Raw genomic sequence first — 17,804 nt, 5'->3', positions numbered from 1 at the left:
ACAATTTTCTGTTCTTAACTTAATCTTCTAGTCTCTAATTTATATATAAGGAATCAGGGCTATAAAAACCAGCAAAATCAAATGGACAATGAATTCTTAGCACCAAAGAACAATTACATATCAAATATAAAACTTAAAGGAGGGAAGAATCTGCAGAATTGGAGAAATATATTGCAAAAGTCTTGTTGGCAGAATTTTGCACGACTGCACATAGTATACTTTTATTTCAGTCTAGTAAACAGCACATTAGAGCTTAACACTCTACAAGTTCCCAGGGATAGATTGTGCCAAAGTACAGTAAAATGTTAAGATGGAGGATCAGGTTACAATAATGAAATAACCAAATGTGAAAATTGTATGTTAGCCTGTCACTCTGACTCTTTGAATCCTTTAATAGTTGTTTTTTTCCTAAACCAACCCTAAATGCATTCAGTGGAAAGCTTTTTCTTGAGCAAGTCTCTTCATTTCTCTTGAGCTAGTCTTCTTGACTCCTCATTCAAATCTTCTGCTTAATACTAGTTTTTAAAACTCATTTGCTTTGTAACGCTTTGCAATAGCCTTTGCTTGGTAACCCTTTAACCTCTCTGGTTGAATCCGTGGAAAGGCTGTTACCTGCTGGTGTGCTGGGACTGGAGAGGCTACTGCATCCTTCTTGTTCTTTCCTTTAACACGTTGGGGGAAGTCATTTCATCTCTCTGTGCTTCAGGTTTCTTCTTAGAAACACAGTAGCAATTTTTTTAAATCTAGATTTTTATTTTTTTCTGTGAGGGTTTTCTTAGTGCATGGATTATATCTGAGGAAGTCATTGCTCAGTAGCTAGTATGACTGCTGTGAATAATTAACAGAGATCCTAGTATCTCCTCTGTCAGGACTCCAGATTATTTTGTTGCCATACTTTATAAAACTTGTTTGACATGAGAAAGTATGCCCTGCAGGATGAGGGTGGTGTGTTATAATTTGTACTACAATTTTTATGGATTATGGAAAATGATTAAAAAATAAGGCTAAGCAATTGCACAATGTGTTTTGAATTTTTAATATTTTCTAAAGAGCTTTGCAAAGACATGAAGTTAAATATTTGCAGTATAGCATGAAGATCAATAAGTGGATTATAATCACTCCCAAATAGCATTAGATATAGATAATGCTTCTGCTAAAACGTGATTTATTAAAATGTTTTTGCCATAAATGCTCTTGTTCTGTTTGGGGAAATGAGATGAACAACATGACCTCTGTTGTTTGCTTTTGAGATCCCACTCCCTTTTTCTTTTTTTTTTTTATTTCTTTCTTTGTTTGTTTTTTCTTTTGATCCTTTGCAAAGAGCTGGAATGAGGTCCTTCTGGACACTCCTAAATCACCCTTGCCAGAGAGAGATTAGTCAGAGGACTGAAAAATATTTGCTGTGAACAGATTTTAATGTTTTAGCAATGATCCAGTTTGTCTAAAATTGGTATTTCCTCTCCATGGTTGCATATTATACTGGAGGATGCTTGCCAGCCATGGGTAGACTCTGCTTGTAGGAATGGGTAAAAGCTTGCTGTTGTCAATAGCAAATGTTTCCTGGGACTTGAGCTTATATCCAAATTATTCTGTAGCTTGGAGGAATTTGGTCTATGATTTTGATTCAGAGATACCTGTAGAAGCAACCAAAAAGGCAAATGTCTCTTGGGAATAGAAAAAAGCATTAATCAAAGTAATAACAACAGAATACTGAGGTTTTCATAGATATGAGACTTGTACAATTGAATAGTAAACAATGAATTACATCCAGAAAATTAAAAGGAGAAGACAATGCTTAGCAAAACATAAGTAGCGTTTTAGGGACCTCTAAACTATAAAAGATGATGTTGTGACATGGGAAATTATGCTTTTGTTGTTTGACTCAAAATTACATTTTGAAGAAGTGTTACTTAGCTGTGTATCCAATAAGTCCATCACTACTTGCCATTAAACAGGTAGAAAAAGATTTCTGGGGAGAGAAGCAAGAAATTATGTAGAAATCAGAAGTCATGGAATACTATACTCTAAAGCATCCCTTACCTCTTCAGAGTATCACTCAGTTAATAGTCAATAAGGGTTGGGAATCAGACCAAAGAAAACAGTCACCCATCAACCCAGTTTCTGTTGTTGTCTCTCTGGAAAGGTGCTCTGTCAGAATTGTCAGAGAGGGCTTCCAAAAATTATAAGTGGGTAGTGATGCAGACAATACGTATATGTTGCAAAAATGCAAAGGGTGAAATATTTTTTAAGTAAAATAATCTCATTAATTTTCTTAGAAGAGGTCCGGCACAGATCTGGCAGAAACAGGTAAGAAATGCATGTAAAATTAGATGCTTCAACTTGTAATTGTCAGAAGTTTCCTTTACTTTACTCCTAGTTCTGCAAAGTGATTCTTTATTCTGTTCCCCTAGGTGTCTTTCTACCTAATCTGAGAGAACTGAAGTTGAACAATAGCTTGCTTGTGTCTGTGCGGTAAGAAATGAATGGTAACTGAAATAAACATAAAGAATAACAGCACTCAATTTTATTTAAGTGATAAAATCTTCATTTGTGCTGCTTTAATTTCTTCCATTTCCCCCTGCTGTGATAACGGATTAGGTCATGAATATATCCTCTGCAACCACGTAAGTTTAAGGACAGGACCTGAGCTGAAATAAATCAGTGTAGCTGCAATGATGCCAATGAATTAGCCCCAGTCTGCCACCAGGGAAGTTCCTGCCACACTGAAGTCCATGGAAATTTGTTGCAAATTTGAAAGGAGCTAGAAATTCGCCTCTTATCTATGTCTAGGCACTTGGATTTCAGAGTGTTTCAGTCTTTGGGCTTTTATTGTGCACAGTAGCCTGTTCTGTACAGGTAAGACCAGTTCCTCAGCTGATGAAAATCACTTTGGCTTTATTGAAGTCAATGAAGTTGGGTTTATGAGAGCTGCTGTGAAGACTGCGTGTCCCTGGCTTGCTGAGCTCTGTGAAAGCATCACATGTTTTCTCCCAGAGAACTGGGGAGTTGGCAAGTTGGGAAGGTAGAAGTGAAAATCATCGCAACGAGGAGGCAGAGCTGTCTTCTCTCTTCTGTGCTGATATCTGTATTACCCTTGGTAATTAATGCATAATGGAAAAGTATCGTTCATATCAGTAAAGGGCTGTGTAAAAGGCTATCTTTATGTTAAACAGGACTGCTCTCTGGCTTTGTATGGCTATCTGCTAAATTTGTGGGGGAAAAAAATAGTGATTTTGCTAATTCTTGGTAAAGAGAACATGTTCCCTGATGGGAAACAGCAATAAATTCTTCCTGGTCTCATGCATTGTCACTAAAGTAGCTAATGAACTTCAATTGTCACACTTTGATCTTATTTTCCCTTGTTCTGGTGACAAGATGAAGTATTTGCCATCTAAATTTTTTTTCCACTTTCTAGTCCATACCATGGTAAAGTGGAGATTCTACATTGCTGCAATTATTTTAATGGCGACCAACCACTGTCATAAGCATGAAATTGCTCCATTATTGCAATGGAGAAGCAAATAGTGGGTGGAAAAAAATTATACTTCTGACAATATCAAAAGATATTTTATTATATTAAAAAGAAAAAAAAATAGTTTTTTTGTTTGTTCAGAAATCCATATTCTCTTAAAATGTGTCAATGGAAGATGTTTTGACCAGTTCTGTTGGTATTGAATACAGGATGCAGTTCAGGAAAACTAAACTGTTTAGTTTATTTGACTTACGGCTTTAGTAGGATTTTGCACATCCCTTTGTATTCTGGCACTCTGACTTCTGTCATGAAAAGTTTTGGCAAACCATTTTCTGTGACCTGACATCCTTGATGCAGGTAACGTTTGGTCTCAAGTTGAGTTTTGATTTGATCAACCATAACGTAAATATGTTTTGGCTTGGATATCAAGTCTAATATTGTGACACTTTCCAGGCACACAAACCCCAGGAGAAGCTACCCACTCCTCCTTTAAATAAGCATGCTTTCTGTGTGCCAGTTAAATGCAATTGTCAGGGAACAGGTAAAGGAAGAAGACTCTGTTAGCTCTCCCAGACCAGAACTCAGTCAGTATAGTACAGCAGTAGCTTTCCTTTATTAATTCCCGTCTATGGCAATCTGTCATTGATAAACACAGATCACTTAAGGGCACAGCCCATGCAAGCATAGCCTGGGTACTTGAACTTTATTTTTGGATGTCTGCATCATGTCAATTTAATGCCCATTAAAGCAACATTGCTGTCACAGCAGTAGCAATGTCTGCTACAGCTAATGTAACATAGCTGCGTCCTAGCAGGCTGTTGCCATTTACTCAAAAATGTTTAGAAATCTTATTTCTGAATTAAACTTGTTGATGTTTGAATTCTGTCCAAAAAGTTATTATTTTGTTGTATTTGACCAAACCCTTGCAACTGAGGTTTTTGAGGATGATAGAAAAAATGTTCTTCCTTCTCACTAAAAGTAATTCCCACAGACTTTCTCAGCCATAAGGTCAGAATCATTGTGGTTGTAATTTGAAAACAGGCAACAGATAACAGGAAATGTCTCGTAAGGACAGACTGGAAGATTGGTTTGTTTACTGAAAAGAATGTAAGGACAGAAAAGCAGGCAAAAGATAGAGACTGTTTTATATGTACTTGGGATGTTAAAAGCAGACAGTCCTTTCATGCTATATTATGTGAAAAAAAATGTATTATGGTGAATCATTATGAACAAAAGACTGTCAGTGTGTATGCATGAGTAGCTAATAAGATGGGAAACTTGCTTTTTGTCACTTTATTTTTGTTTCATTCTGTCTTGCAGAGTAGAATTTCCTAATTATTTTAGGATGAAATGAAATGAAATTAAAACATCTTTTTTCAGTTTGAAAATGGGGGAAGAATTCTCTTGATAGTAAATTGCATATAGGGAGATGTCAAAATAAGGATTTATGATCCTGACTTTAGTTACTGATTTTTTTTTGAAATGTTTACTCCTGTCAGCCTCACATAGGAACTTAAGTTTTGAGGATGCTGAGGTGTGCACTGCCATGTGCAGTTCGATAGAAATCAAAGGAGGGATGTTCTGTCAGTGAGGAAACAAGGTAATCGTGTATTACAATTTTCTATGGGAGAGCAAGGCTTGCTAGGTCGGTGAGTTTGGATATTGGCTTTTCCTGGTAGTTCCTGAAGGAGTTCTGATTCCTTTGATGGGGAATGTGGTTGAGCTACTTTAGTTATAAATTCATGGTCCCTCCCCACCCCTCCTAAAGTTTGCGTTACTTTTGAATACTTGAAACTTTGAAAGGCTATATATAAATGCAGGATATCATTATCAACTATTTAATTTAATCCGTAAGGAAAATATATCCACGTTTATTTCCAGATAATCCATCTTGGCGGCTGAAAGGGAATTTATTTTTTGGCTGTTTCTGGGTTTTAGTTTTCTACTGGCCCTTTGCTAAAGGGGAACAGCTCTGGAAAATCCCATGTGCTGTGGAAAGGAATTAGTTCAGATTGTTGTTAATTTTCTAAATTGCACTAATTTTATGAGGTCCTTGTTTGATGACCTTCGCCCATCTGCTAGCAGCTAAGAAATTCTAGATTTATGAACTGATAATTGAGGATGAAATGTGGAGCCTATTCTGAAGAGTGTTAAAAACTGCCTCTTTTTTTCTGATGACACACGGTCTTAGTCTTTGTAATGTTTCAAGTAAAAGAACTATATTTCAAGGCCAATGAATTACTACTTCTGCTTTGGCGTGTAGCCTAAGTATTTTTTATCAGATTGCTTTTATTCTCAATTCAGAGATGAATGAAAAGATCTGTTTAAAAATGTTAGATAGATATCTTTATGAAAGGACTTTTAAATCAGATAGGGGTACCTCAGGAACTGGTTCCCATAAGTTTATAGCAGAAGCTGTTTCACCAGCTGAAGTTCATTTCCTCCCATTCAGCTCTATGCATTGTAGCCAGCAGAAGACTGGTCTGCTCCCAGGGCTACTTAAGCAACTGCTTGTAACAGAGAGAGGTTATTATATTTTAAGTGGGATGAAATGCAGAGAGTGCAGGATGTGGGGACAAAAGTAAGTATGAGGGATATAGGGGAAGGAAAGCACATTTCCTTCATCCAGACAGAGTTAACATTTTTTTGCTGCAGTCTGCATTGCATGCAGTGCTCAAATTGCTCTTGCCCTATTGCACAAGAGTCCACCAGAACACGAGGACAGTAATCCTGGTCCATTTGGCGTCATGGGAGAGTGGAAATGAGACAGCTGTCCTGAAGGTTCAGATGAGCAAGGTGCGGAGTACATTCAAATTCAACAATTCTCATGCTTTTATGAGTCTTGGGATAGATTTATTATAATTTTTTTTTTTTTTTTTTAACACCAGCTCCTGGGGACAAGACTGGCTACACAGGAATCTCTGTATTCACTTTTTGAAAAGTTTCAAGCCCTCTTGACTATGAAAAAAATAACTGAAAATGTGAGCCAAGTGATTTGAGTAAGGATTTTGATGATCATTTCATGACTTTAAGAAACCAGAGCCAAACTAGTTCTTTCTTAATTGAGGGCAAGGGCTTTAAACGAATGTTTAAAAATATTTTTGAGACCTGAATCAGGATCTTTAGGAATTTAAACTTAGCAATATTACTCTTTGGTACTTATCCAACAAAGAATTTAAGCAAATGCTCACTTCTTAAAGTCACAAGAAGTTGGACTTCAGTGGAACTGCTCGCAAGCTGAAAATTTAACATTAGTCCAAGTGCTTTGCTGGATCTGGACCAAGTTACACCATCTTGTATAATACTGAGCTGTGACACTGATCGGCCCAAAATTTGATGTATTGCTGATAGTGTGTGTCTGGGCACCCACTATTTGCTGGATCATTTTCTCTCAAATGGAAGAGATTTAGGGGCATAATTCCCCTAAATTTGTTTTTTCCTTATTTTTACTTATTCCTTTCCTTGCTCTTTTTTTTAATCCAGTTTGCTTTTTCTTCTGCCTGTCAATTCTAATTTTTTGCAATTACTGGATTACTATGTCTGATGCATGTAACATAGGCACTACAGGTAAATGCAACGAGTTTTGTGCAACAAGGATCAGCATTGCTTTTATGATACAAAAAATCCCAAAATATTTTCTAAAATCAATTCCGTTACTTAGTTTGCATTAAAGATGCAAATGTTTGTCAACAGATTATTTATTTGTATTACAGTAGTTGCTTACAGTGTTTAATGGGGGATCAGGGTGCTTTTGCTCTAGGTTGTACTTACACATGCAGCCAGAGAACCACTGCTCTGATTTGGTCTGGATCAGTCTCTCCATGTCCATATTTCAGTGCCCAGAGCATCACTGTTTGCTTTGACATTTGCTTTTCTGGATGGGGAAAGCATTTCATTTCAAATGCAAGCTAGCGTCTTTAGGAAGTATTTCTGTTGTTTCTTTTGTATAGCCAGCCTGAAAGTCCTTCAGCAGTTAAGGATGCTATGAAATCTATCTTAAGAACATGTTCTTTGAGGACTTTGGGTGCTTGCCAGGAGCTAGGAAAGCATTTGAGTTGAATCTTAATCTCTGTATTAGTGAGTCTTCTCTGTATTAATGTCTGCAGATCCCTGGGAATATTACAAACCTTGACAAAATCGCTGTGACCTCAGGTTTTATTTAGCATTGACAGTTTTAAGGACATTCATATTATTGATACAAAGTAATGATTTTGGGATAGAAATACAGCTACTTCTAGTCTAGTGCATTATTTTCAGTAAAGCACAATCAACTTGTCCGCATTAGGCCCTAAGGAAATCTGATTGCTTTGACTGTTTATCAGTTCTGTGTAGACCTCACTGAGATGCCTAACTCTCCCTTGACTAGGAAGGTAATGTAATGCTTCTGTCTTTTCTTGGTTTAATTTCACCAGGTCAGTTGCCCAAAGTAGAGTGTGTGAATGTCTTTATGACTTCAGATATCAGGGAGTCTGACAGACTGATTCACCAGCAAGAGAAGAATTGTTTTCTATACAAATGCACTGCTGCGGTTCTGCGTCTCAGACTCCATTCTGCAGCAAGCACAGAGGACATCAAAATGAGTCTGTGGCCTTGCAGCATCTTTTCATGGTTCTCGCCTTCAGCACTATGTTTAATGCAGCCTTCCCTAGCTGAAGATTCCCTGCCTCCTATTTCAGGCTCTCAGGTACAGAATGTACCTGTAAGGAACAGGGCTATGAGGCAGGTCCTACCATTGCAGCTCCAAGTTTAAGTCTCCTGGTCATGACAGGGTCAGTGAGGAGGGTCTAGTGCATTCATCTTATCGTAGACACGGCAGAGGGAATCTGCTCTCATTGTCACCTGAGCAGTTCCATGGAGGTAGGTTTCTTCCCCCAGGGGCACCACTCTCATGTTTCTATTTTGTGATCCAAGCTGTGGTACAATACAGGGCATGAAAACCATAAGAGGATCATCAGAGACCACAACACTTTTTGCAGTGTGAATGTGGCTAGTGAAATAGCAAAGTAAATAAATAATAGATAATGCATGCAGCAAGCCTGCCAGTAAACACCTGCAAGGTAAGGTAAGCCCATCATTTAATAAAAAATTATGCCCCTTCTCTGCCCACCATCTGAATAGACACACCACTTTGAGTATATTTGGTAAAAAGTGGCCTTTCCTTTCAGGTTGTTGTCTTGTGTCATGCACCCATCTGAGGTGAGAGTTCAGCTTCTCTTTACTGCTGCCTCAGCCACTACCTTGCTATTGTAGCTGTGTTGAATACTTGAGCAGTAAATCCCTCTGCTGGAGCCTGAGCTTGTTGATATGAAGCTCTCAAACCTTTTCCATGTACAATTTTCTCTGGGGTCCAGCTTCACTTGGTGTTGTCCAGCCAGGAGATACAGCTCATCTCGAAGCGAGCACTCCCTAAGCTGTGGATGTGCTGACAGTACAGTGTGTTCCGGGGGTCAGGGGACTAGAGTGGAGGTGTTGGACACTTCTCAGCTTTTCCCTTCTTGTGAGAAGGTCTGAGGATAGAGGCATCCTGCCTTCCTTCTCTGGCATTTGAGAGTAGACTGTTTGGTCCCATGGGAAGAATCCAGCCCTTACTCTTTTAAGGTCAGTGAGCAGAAACAAGTACATGCATCCACACCTGCAAAAGCCACATCTCTGGCTCTCACCCTCTGCACACCATTTCTCCTTTCCTTTCCTTCATCAAGAAAACACATAGATAAAAGCTTTTGTCATTTCCAAAGGGAACCTCTGAAATTCTATATTAATCAGTGTTTTGGTCTTACAAATACTGTTTGCTTACAAGTAGTAATTACTCAAGATGCACCAATTGCTTTTAGTGAATGAGGAACCTTTTAGGCATCCACAAGCTCACCTTATTCCAGTTTCTGGGATTACAGGGGCAGCTTTACTCTTTGAACCAATTGGAGATAGCAATGGCAATGAATAGAGGCTTTGTGGCTGACTAGGCTTTGGCTAGACTAGGCTGTGGCAAGACTAGGATTTGCAGCTGAGCCACTGGACTAGGACTTCAAAAATACGACTCAGTTCCTGGGTTAGCTGTTGTTTCTACAGCATCCTGGGTTAGCTATAGAAATTTGCCGTATTTTCAATCTCAGTTGTTTACTTTATATATTACTCCGGGGCAAACAGTCTTTTGAATGAGTTATGTACAAGGCTTTGCCTAATGGGATTATGATCTCACGTGCTCTGGATGGCTAGTATAATATGATAAATAAAAACGTTGGTAATAACTAGCTGATTTCTGCCAGCAAATAAGTACTTACATGCCTGGCTATTAGGGTTTGCAGCTGCTCTGTTTCAGCTGTCAATGTCAGGGATCACTTTTGAAAATTTACATCTAAATGTTCATTTTAGTCAGTGATGAGAAAGAATGGTTATAATCATCATCTGAGAAAACCCAAAGAACTAGGTTGGGAAGCAGTAGTAATTAGCCCATTGCCAGTGGAACTATCAAGCTGTGGAAGGGTTATCTTCACAGAAATAGGTAGGAAAATAATCTCAGTGTTAGTTTAATGGGTTTGTAGGTTGTTTTGATTCTCTCCTACAAGAGAGTTGCTTGTCTGCAGCTTGTTTGGTGTTTTTTTATTGAAAATCATAATTTCCCACTGAAAATAATTTTCTTGGAATGCAAGGTAAATGCTGATTTTAAAAAAGGGAGAGAGCTGGTAACTGCCAAGCAATATGAATAAGCAATGAAGAAATAAATAGAATTTCATTGTATGATCAGTTTTTGTAATGTAATTTCTATAAAATATTCTCCACAAAGGAGTTGATTTAGTTGTTCTTATTTTCTATGGACACATTACTGCACACAAAGAACCTGTTGCTATTTTTCCCCTAAAATACATGCACACTTGTTTTCTCTAGATTTATTTCTGATTTGCTGTTTGGCAAAGTTTTATCCTTCTGTCCTGAGATCTTTACAGGGTGCATTGAGTCTCTCAGGGATGGATCAATACCTGCAAAAAGAAATACAGAAATGCCTTCGTGTTTTAGGAGGTGAAGTTTCCATCAGCAGGTATGAGTGCACATTTTTCACCCTTTGCCTTAAGCTACACTGTATGTTCTTCTCATGGAGGTGAGAACCTGAACACAAAGGTCTGATAATGAAACCTACCACCCACTTTTGGTAACAGAAGTTTTATGAAGGATTGCGTGTTTGAAAGACCATTTGTGGCACCTCCTGGTTTGAACTTCATCAGTTTCACAGTCCTACCACTCCACTTCCTACTGCTTCATCTCACTATAGGCAAGAACTTACAGAGGTTTGGTTTATTCTGCTTATTGTTGTTTACTTTATCTTGCCCTTATTTATAATTATAATAATTATCCCTATTAAGGTCCCACAGACATTTTTTTTTTAAGTTCTTGCTCTCAGCATCCCAAGGTAAACCCTGTTTTAAAATGTAACATTGATTCCATAAGAACTTCTTAAATTAAAAAAAAAAAAGGTTTTATTGTTACATGTTAAATTTTGACCCTAGAAATAGTAAGAATCAGTAGCATAAATTTTATCCTTTATAAAATAAACACATTAAAATATGGTTGCTAAATCATACTGGAGGATTTTAAAAATATTTGAACATGTGCTTATTTGTATAATAAGTCTTATTTTGCCACTGTATTAAACATATTTTGTCATTGTATTAAACAATACAGCCACCATTATCGAAAGGACCTTGTATAAAGTTCATCTATGTGAATAAGCAAATTCTGTATATTTTGAGTATTTGCTCTAATCTGCAATATGCAATGATTCTTCCCACTAAGGTAAAAGTGCAGGTTTTTTCTGCAGGATTGGGTTGGGTTTTTTTTTCAAGAATCTCATTATTTGTTATTAAATAGTTTAGGTTAACTGGTGTTTACTGTTAAACTCACAGAGCATTACAATTAGAGGGAGTCATCTCTCTCTACCTTATATGCTCATTAATATTAAATACCACTCATAGCCATCTTCACTGAGGTTTTTCGTTTTTGCATTCCCAAGCTAACTTAATGGTGCAGAAGAAACGTTAGTCTCAACACAGTTTGAAAGAAAACTGTGTATCCATGTATTTGTGTCTTGTGAAATACAGTTATTTAATTTCCTACTGTCTGTACTTAACAGTGATACGAGATTGTACAATGTATTTGAGTTAGGTTATGTAAAAATTGATAGGTATGTCAATTTGGAAATCTTTGTTTTCACTGGAGAGATACAGAGAGCCACTGAAATTTGTGGTGTGGGTGTCCACTTTTGAATAAAGTGGCAAGTAGTGGGTTACACAACTCTTCTGCAGCTGTTTTGGGGTATATTTTCCCTTACTTCACAGCCAAAAGCCAGCCAGCTCAAGTTAATAGAATTGCTTTTCTCAAGATCAATATAGCCAATGAAGGGTTTTATCCCAGCTAGTTGGAATTCTACATAGTATGCGTTTCTCTTGCACAAAGACTGCGTACCATTTTGGTGAGACTGCTGGTAGTCTGTAAAGGAACCATTGCAATTAGTTATTCCTGCAAAAGAACCATTGCAAATTAGTCTATAAAGGAACTGTTGCTTGTGGGTGGCAAATACTGTTGCCTCCAAAGCTAGGTCAAGATGGGTGGGAGAATTTTGTGTGAGCTCCTCTGAAATTGTTTATGCAGGCCTTTTGGGACTTGTGTTGGCAGGAGGGCACTGGGGAGCTAGAACAATTAGTCTGCTCACATGTGATGAAGTCTCTCCATTGATCAGTGAAGGTCATCAGTGGCATCTCTGGCAGCTGAGAGCCCTCGTGAGAGTTTGCACTTCTGCCATAAGGCTCACCTGCATGACTGAGGACACATTACAACATCTACTGCTAGATCCCCCTGGAGTGGACATTTGTTTGAAAGAAGTCAAGGATGGGGTGTGGAATTTGCTATACATCCAATTAGCACACCTGCACCAGATTTGGGATGTCTATTGGTGTACTGTGAAATAAATGCTGAGGTTCTGTCTTGTACTAGCACCCTCAGTGTGGAAATCTATAAGGTCTCAGTAGTCAGGCTGATGAGCTCTGAGGTCCCCCAAGCTTCTTTTCTGCATCTTGTTTCCTTGTTGTAAAAGAACATCTGGATGCCAGTACAAACAGAGAAAGTCTCCCTTGAAGCTATCATTTAAGGAAAAAGTCTTGACTCAGGACATATGGAGACAAGTCTATCATGCCAAATCTGGGGTGAACGTTAGAGGCTGAGAGAGAAAAGAAATTTGGAGGAAATCAACTGGCATTTGCCAGCCATTCACAGGCCCAAGTTGTACCTGTATCTGTTCCTTGCAAGCTTCTGTATTTTTTTCTGTTTTCTTATTAAATGCATTAATATGCACAGATAAAAAAAACAAAGGAAGGAAAAGGTACAAAGAAGAAATGCCCATCAGCCACAGGAGAAAATCATTAGTGTCATACAAATGTGCCAGATCTAAAGAATCTCGAGAACCTGCATTCCTGCCACTGTACATTTAGACTAAATCACTTTAAATTACATTTTCTCTCTAGGTTTTCATATCAACCCATTTCTGCAGTATCTCAAGTATTTTTTTCCAGTGGAAACTCTATAGCCATTACTGTGACAAAAGTTGAATAGCAACTCACATCTGATCCAATTCTTTAGTTCTGCCTGGTCAATTAATCTAGAATTCCAGTTTTTCTGGTACTCAGAAAAAGGGGTTTTGGGGGCTTTTTTTGTGGTGTGTGTGTCTTAACACCACTGAATCTGTCAGCTGATTTGGATCTTTTACAGAATATTCCTTCTGCTTACCCTGCAGCATTAAAAGTTGCAAGTGTTGGTTTTGAAGGATGAAATCTATATTAAATCAAAGTTGCAATATATCTGTCTTACTCTGTGAAAGCTCAGACCTGGAATATACTGTGAAACAGGCACACGACGTGGGAGACTGAAAAGTTATTCATGCCGGAAATTTTAAAGCGCTGTGGGATTCAATCCTTCAATGTAAATAAGTCATTCTGTAACCACAGTTTCATTATCCTTAGTTTTTTTTATATGTAAACTTTCAACAATGAGAATGAACGATTGCCAAAGCTATAGGAACTGTCAGTAGCTCTGGGGCTAAATTGAGGGGCAATGGATATGTGGGTGTGAGAGTTTAATTTACTGTGTGTCTCAACTTTATCCTATTTGAAAATTCACTTGCTCTTGTGGAAGATGTAATGCACCCAGTGAGATGCAGCACGGTGTGTTGGGTTTCTACAGCATCTCTGGGGTGCAGCTTCATGCTGAGGGTGGGAGCTGGAACAGGGTGGGGAAAAAAAAATATCAAGGGCAGGTCTTGGCCCACAGAACTGCACCTTGGCAACCCCTATTCCTTTCAAATTGTGGGAGCTGAGTTAAAGCAACTGATATTTCATTGTTAAAATGCTACCAGTAACTAAGCTGACAAGCAGTTTTAGTGATCAAAAGGAAATTAACACAAAATTACGTTATCCTTCCCACGCACGCTCTATATTCATGTATTAGGGAATTGCTGTTCCTGACTCTGAGTACATCAACATTGATCAAGCCCATTATTCTGCTCTAGGTTTTTTGACAGCAACTAAAAATGAGAGCACTTGAAACTAAAGCTACATTTCATGTATATTAACTTTAACAGAAGTAAGCATCTGGGTTAACTTAAGCACAATTATGACTAGTTATGGAAGCATGTGTATCAGCACTCAATTTCATTTACAAATACCTCTCTCCTCTTGGTCTCAGCAAGCACTTTTGGTTTAAATGAGGTATAATCCGACATGGAAAATAAAGTGCTTGCAAGTAGCATAGCACTTCGTGTAATACTGCGGTTGCTTCAGTGAGTTTAATGAGGCCATGAGAAGCAACAATGACGAGTGAAAATGTTGTAAGTCAGGGATGGCCCAGAGATGTGTCTTGTTGGGGTTGGGTTCTTCCTCTGTTGTCATCTCCTGTCTCCAGATGCCATCCTCGCCTGCTGGCACCAGAGTGGGGGGATCTCAGCCCCACTGAAGGCAGGGGGAGTTTTGGCACTGGTGTTAGTGGAATAAGGATTTTTATGTGGTGTCTCTGGTTGAAGCATTGGTCACAGATGTGTCCATGGCAGAGCTCAAGTACTCTACTAGGACGACCAGTGTGGTCTCTGGCTTCAGTCCTGGACAACAACCAAACTGCTTTGAACAGTTCATGTTTTTGACTGCTGTAGCCAGGTAGTCTCCTGTCCTTGTTTTCAGGCTTTTGCTTTAGAGAAAGTGCTGGCCAAAAGCATGTGGCTCCTTGATAATCGCAATTTTCTTTAGCAAGCTCGAGAGCTGCAGCAGCTGGCTCTTATTTTGGCATAATGAAGCTGAGAAGGCAGAGTTGTGGGCTGGACAAAAGTGTGAAACCCTGAATGCTCTCCCTGATTTACACCTTGTGCAACACTGGCAGAGTTGCATTTCCTCCCCAGAGATCCATTTTGCTGTCAGCGAAGTGTGCGGCAGAGATCCACAGGGGAAAAAAAAGCAATATGCCAGACCTTTGCCCCTTTCCAAACTTGAAACATAAAACAAAAGCAACCAACCAACCAAAAAACCCCCTTGGAATAAAATAGTGAAATCCTTTTGTTGGGAGAAATATTGCTAGTGGCATCAGCACTGCAGCCCATTTGGAAAACAGCTTCTTATTCATGCAAAGGTTGCCTCAAAAAGGTGGGACAACAGAGACATCCTACTGCAACTACCTTTGGCAACAATAACTTTTTGTTCACACAGAAATTCTTCATTTGCATGTAAAAGGGAGTTACAAAAACAGAATTTCATAGACACAGTTGTTATTTAAAAAGACCTTTGGTAGATGCATGCTTTCTGTTCAGCCTAAAACACACTTGCCTTCCTCTGATGTGTTTAACCTTATGAGTTGAGAATTGCCTAGCAAAGTCTCTTTTTGCTTAGTTTTTGAAGTCTCCAACAACGTATCTCAACAGGGTTAGGAACCCTTACTGTGAAAAAGCTGCACAGTTCAGAAGGAAGAGTGAAGACAGAATATTAGGTGCTACATTTCCATGGCATTTCAGCCTAAAAGTGGGCTTCTGGCAGCAAAAGATAGGAAATGATCCTTGTTATCCTATACCTTGGGCAGTGGTTCACACTTGTGCAAGGGAGCATAAGATGCTAAAGGCAACCTGTGTGCCACAGCTTGTGAGGTGCAAGACAGAGGAGATCCAAGCCAACGGTTTTCAGCATATTGCTACTAGAATTTGGAAGAGTAAGTACAAAACCAACCAAGGCTGCAATACTGCAAAGCAAGTCAGGTCTTCACATTCGTATGACATTTGTTTGACTGCGAAACATTTGTTTGATTTGTTTGACTGCGAATTCGTATGACATTTGTTTGACACTGCAGGGACATAAGGACGTGGCCTCAGTGCTGCTTGCAGAGCTGGGGGCTGTGTCATGGATTTGATCAAGCACAAGCAACACATTCATACAATCACTTTTACAATTTTGAATACTTTACAGCTATTTGAGAGTACAATGAAACTATTATGTAAGCTTCCTATTAGAACATATGTTACTGATTTAAATAACATTCAGGCTTTAAAAGGTTTTGCTTCTTATGTCAGAATTATCTGTACAACCAAACCATTGTGTGCTGACATATGGACTGGATCATTGTTATCACAGTGCGGCTTGATAAATTCAACTTGATTTCCGTAGATCAGAGATGAGATTTTTTTTTTCCCTTTATTTTGTAAGACTGTAGTTTGGTCAGTCTTTTAAAATCTAAATCTTTCCGATTACCAGTGCGTTCATTTTCAGAGCGACCTTTAAAAATAAGTAATATCCACATCAATGGCTATTTTGGATGTATTGCTACTGAAGATCTATTCAACAGATGCATGGGTGCTTTGAGATACTGTTTGCAAGTTCAGTGGATTTAGTGTTTTATTGCTAGGTGAATGATTCGAAACCAGCTTCCAAAAGAAACGATGGTTTTCAAGCTGATGAATGTGTTCAGGGTTGTGCTGTTGTGTTTACTGGGTAGCTTGAGCTCAGTGGAGCTATTCAAGATTTATTGTGGTGAAACCAAGAGCAGGATTTGGCTCTCTAGGTCTGGTCTCCGTCCAGTAAAATTTTGGCTGGAGCTAATCAATCCCTGAAGGACAAGGATGTTGGATTAATGGAAGAACATGTTATTATTTCTCAAACTTGTTATTAGGTGTTATAAGCCAAACTGTTCCTTGCCCCTATACTCTCCCCCCACTCTGGGGGAGTGATGACAAGATGGGAGCATCAAATTTCATGGGAAAAAATCCTAAATGGTCGTGCACAAGTGGGGAGGGTGTTGCCAAGACCCTCATAGAAACACAGAGCTGCTTGATGAGTTCCCATCCCTGCAGCAGTATTTGGAGGTAGTTGGAACTCAGGTTTCAAACACTTCAGTTTATTAATATTATTTTTTTAAAATCAATTTTAAATGCAAGTTTGTGGGTTCAGGGTGAAACTAGGGGAGTCTATGTTGGTTTCTTGGCACTTTTGGATACTAAAAACATGATTTGGTATTCGGTGCATGTCAAGTGCGTAGGTGTGTGTGTGGACTAATTACTCTGGAGGACACTGGTTTGGCAACCTCAGAGGCTGTAATCCTCTGTTTATCACAAGCAAAGATATAATGTATGCATTCCCACCCCATGCTCTGTCTCTCTGCTTCAAACCTGACCTGCATGAACCGTAGCAGAAGTGAGCAGGGTATATAATTGCTTTGCCTATTAATTCCTTGCCCTTTCTGTAAAGTTCCTAGCTTCCACGTCACTTGAGACGGGACACTTGTTCCACTGGAATTGAATTATCTGTTGTGTACATTAATGGGAGCTACGTTTCCTCTACAGCGTCCTCTGGTTCCTTCTATATGCTTTTTGTTGTTTGCACATCACTGGGGTGCTCCTGTGCTGCATCACATGACCAGCTGCGACCAGCTTTGTACAATGTCTCATCTTTTTCCTATTTCAGCTGTCAAACTTCTCAGTCATTTTCTCTACCCTGTTTTTGGTGCTATCATTTTCTCTACGTTTATAACATGCCTAATACAGGAGGGTTCTGGTCTCTGACATGTGTCTCATTAATTTTAGTCTCAGTCAATTATTATTTGTGGGGGGGGTGTTATACTACATGTATAATTATAGCAGATTTTCTCTCCTACTACCCTGGTAAATTGTTATTAAGAGTTTATTATTATATTAAAATAATTTACCCTGGTAAATTATTATCAGAGTGCAGATTCCCGTTAATTCCATTTCTTGTTAAAAAGTCATGAGATGCATCTCCCCCATTTGGGCTGATCTGACCCTCTGCACTTAACATAAATAAAAACA

General features: G+C 38.7%; 1 protein-coding gene across 1 annotated transcript in view; it reads left to right on the top strand.

The window, feature by feature from the left end:
- The window catches only part of LRRC56 (leucine rich repeat containing 56), a 65,291-nt gene that overhangs the window by 27,365 nt on the left and 20,122 nt on the right, over nucleotides 1-17,804 (top strand). The window contains exon 4 of the mRNA XM_072865066.1: nucleotides 2,412-2,472. Coding sequence (XP_072721167.1) covers nucleotides 2,412-2,472 — 61 coding nt within the window. The remainder of the gene's footprint in view (nucleotides 1-2,411; nucleotides 2,473-17,804) is intronic.

The sequence above is a fragment of the Ciconia boyciana genome, chromosome 6 (assembly GCF_034638445.1).
Source record: "Ciconia boyciana chromosome 6, ASM3463844v1, whole genome shotgun sequence".
NCBI lineage: Eukaryota > Metazoa > Chordata > Aves > Ciconiiformes > Ciconiidae > Ciconia > Ciconia boyciana.
This window is presented reverse-complemented; position numbering and strand designations above follow the sequence as displayed.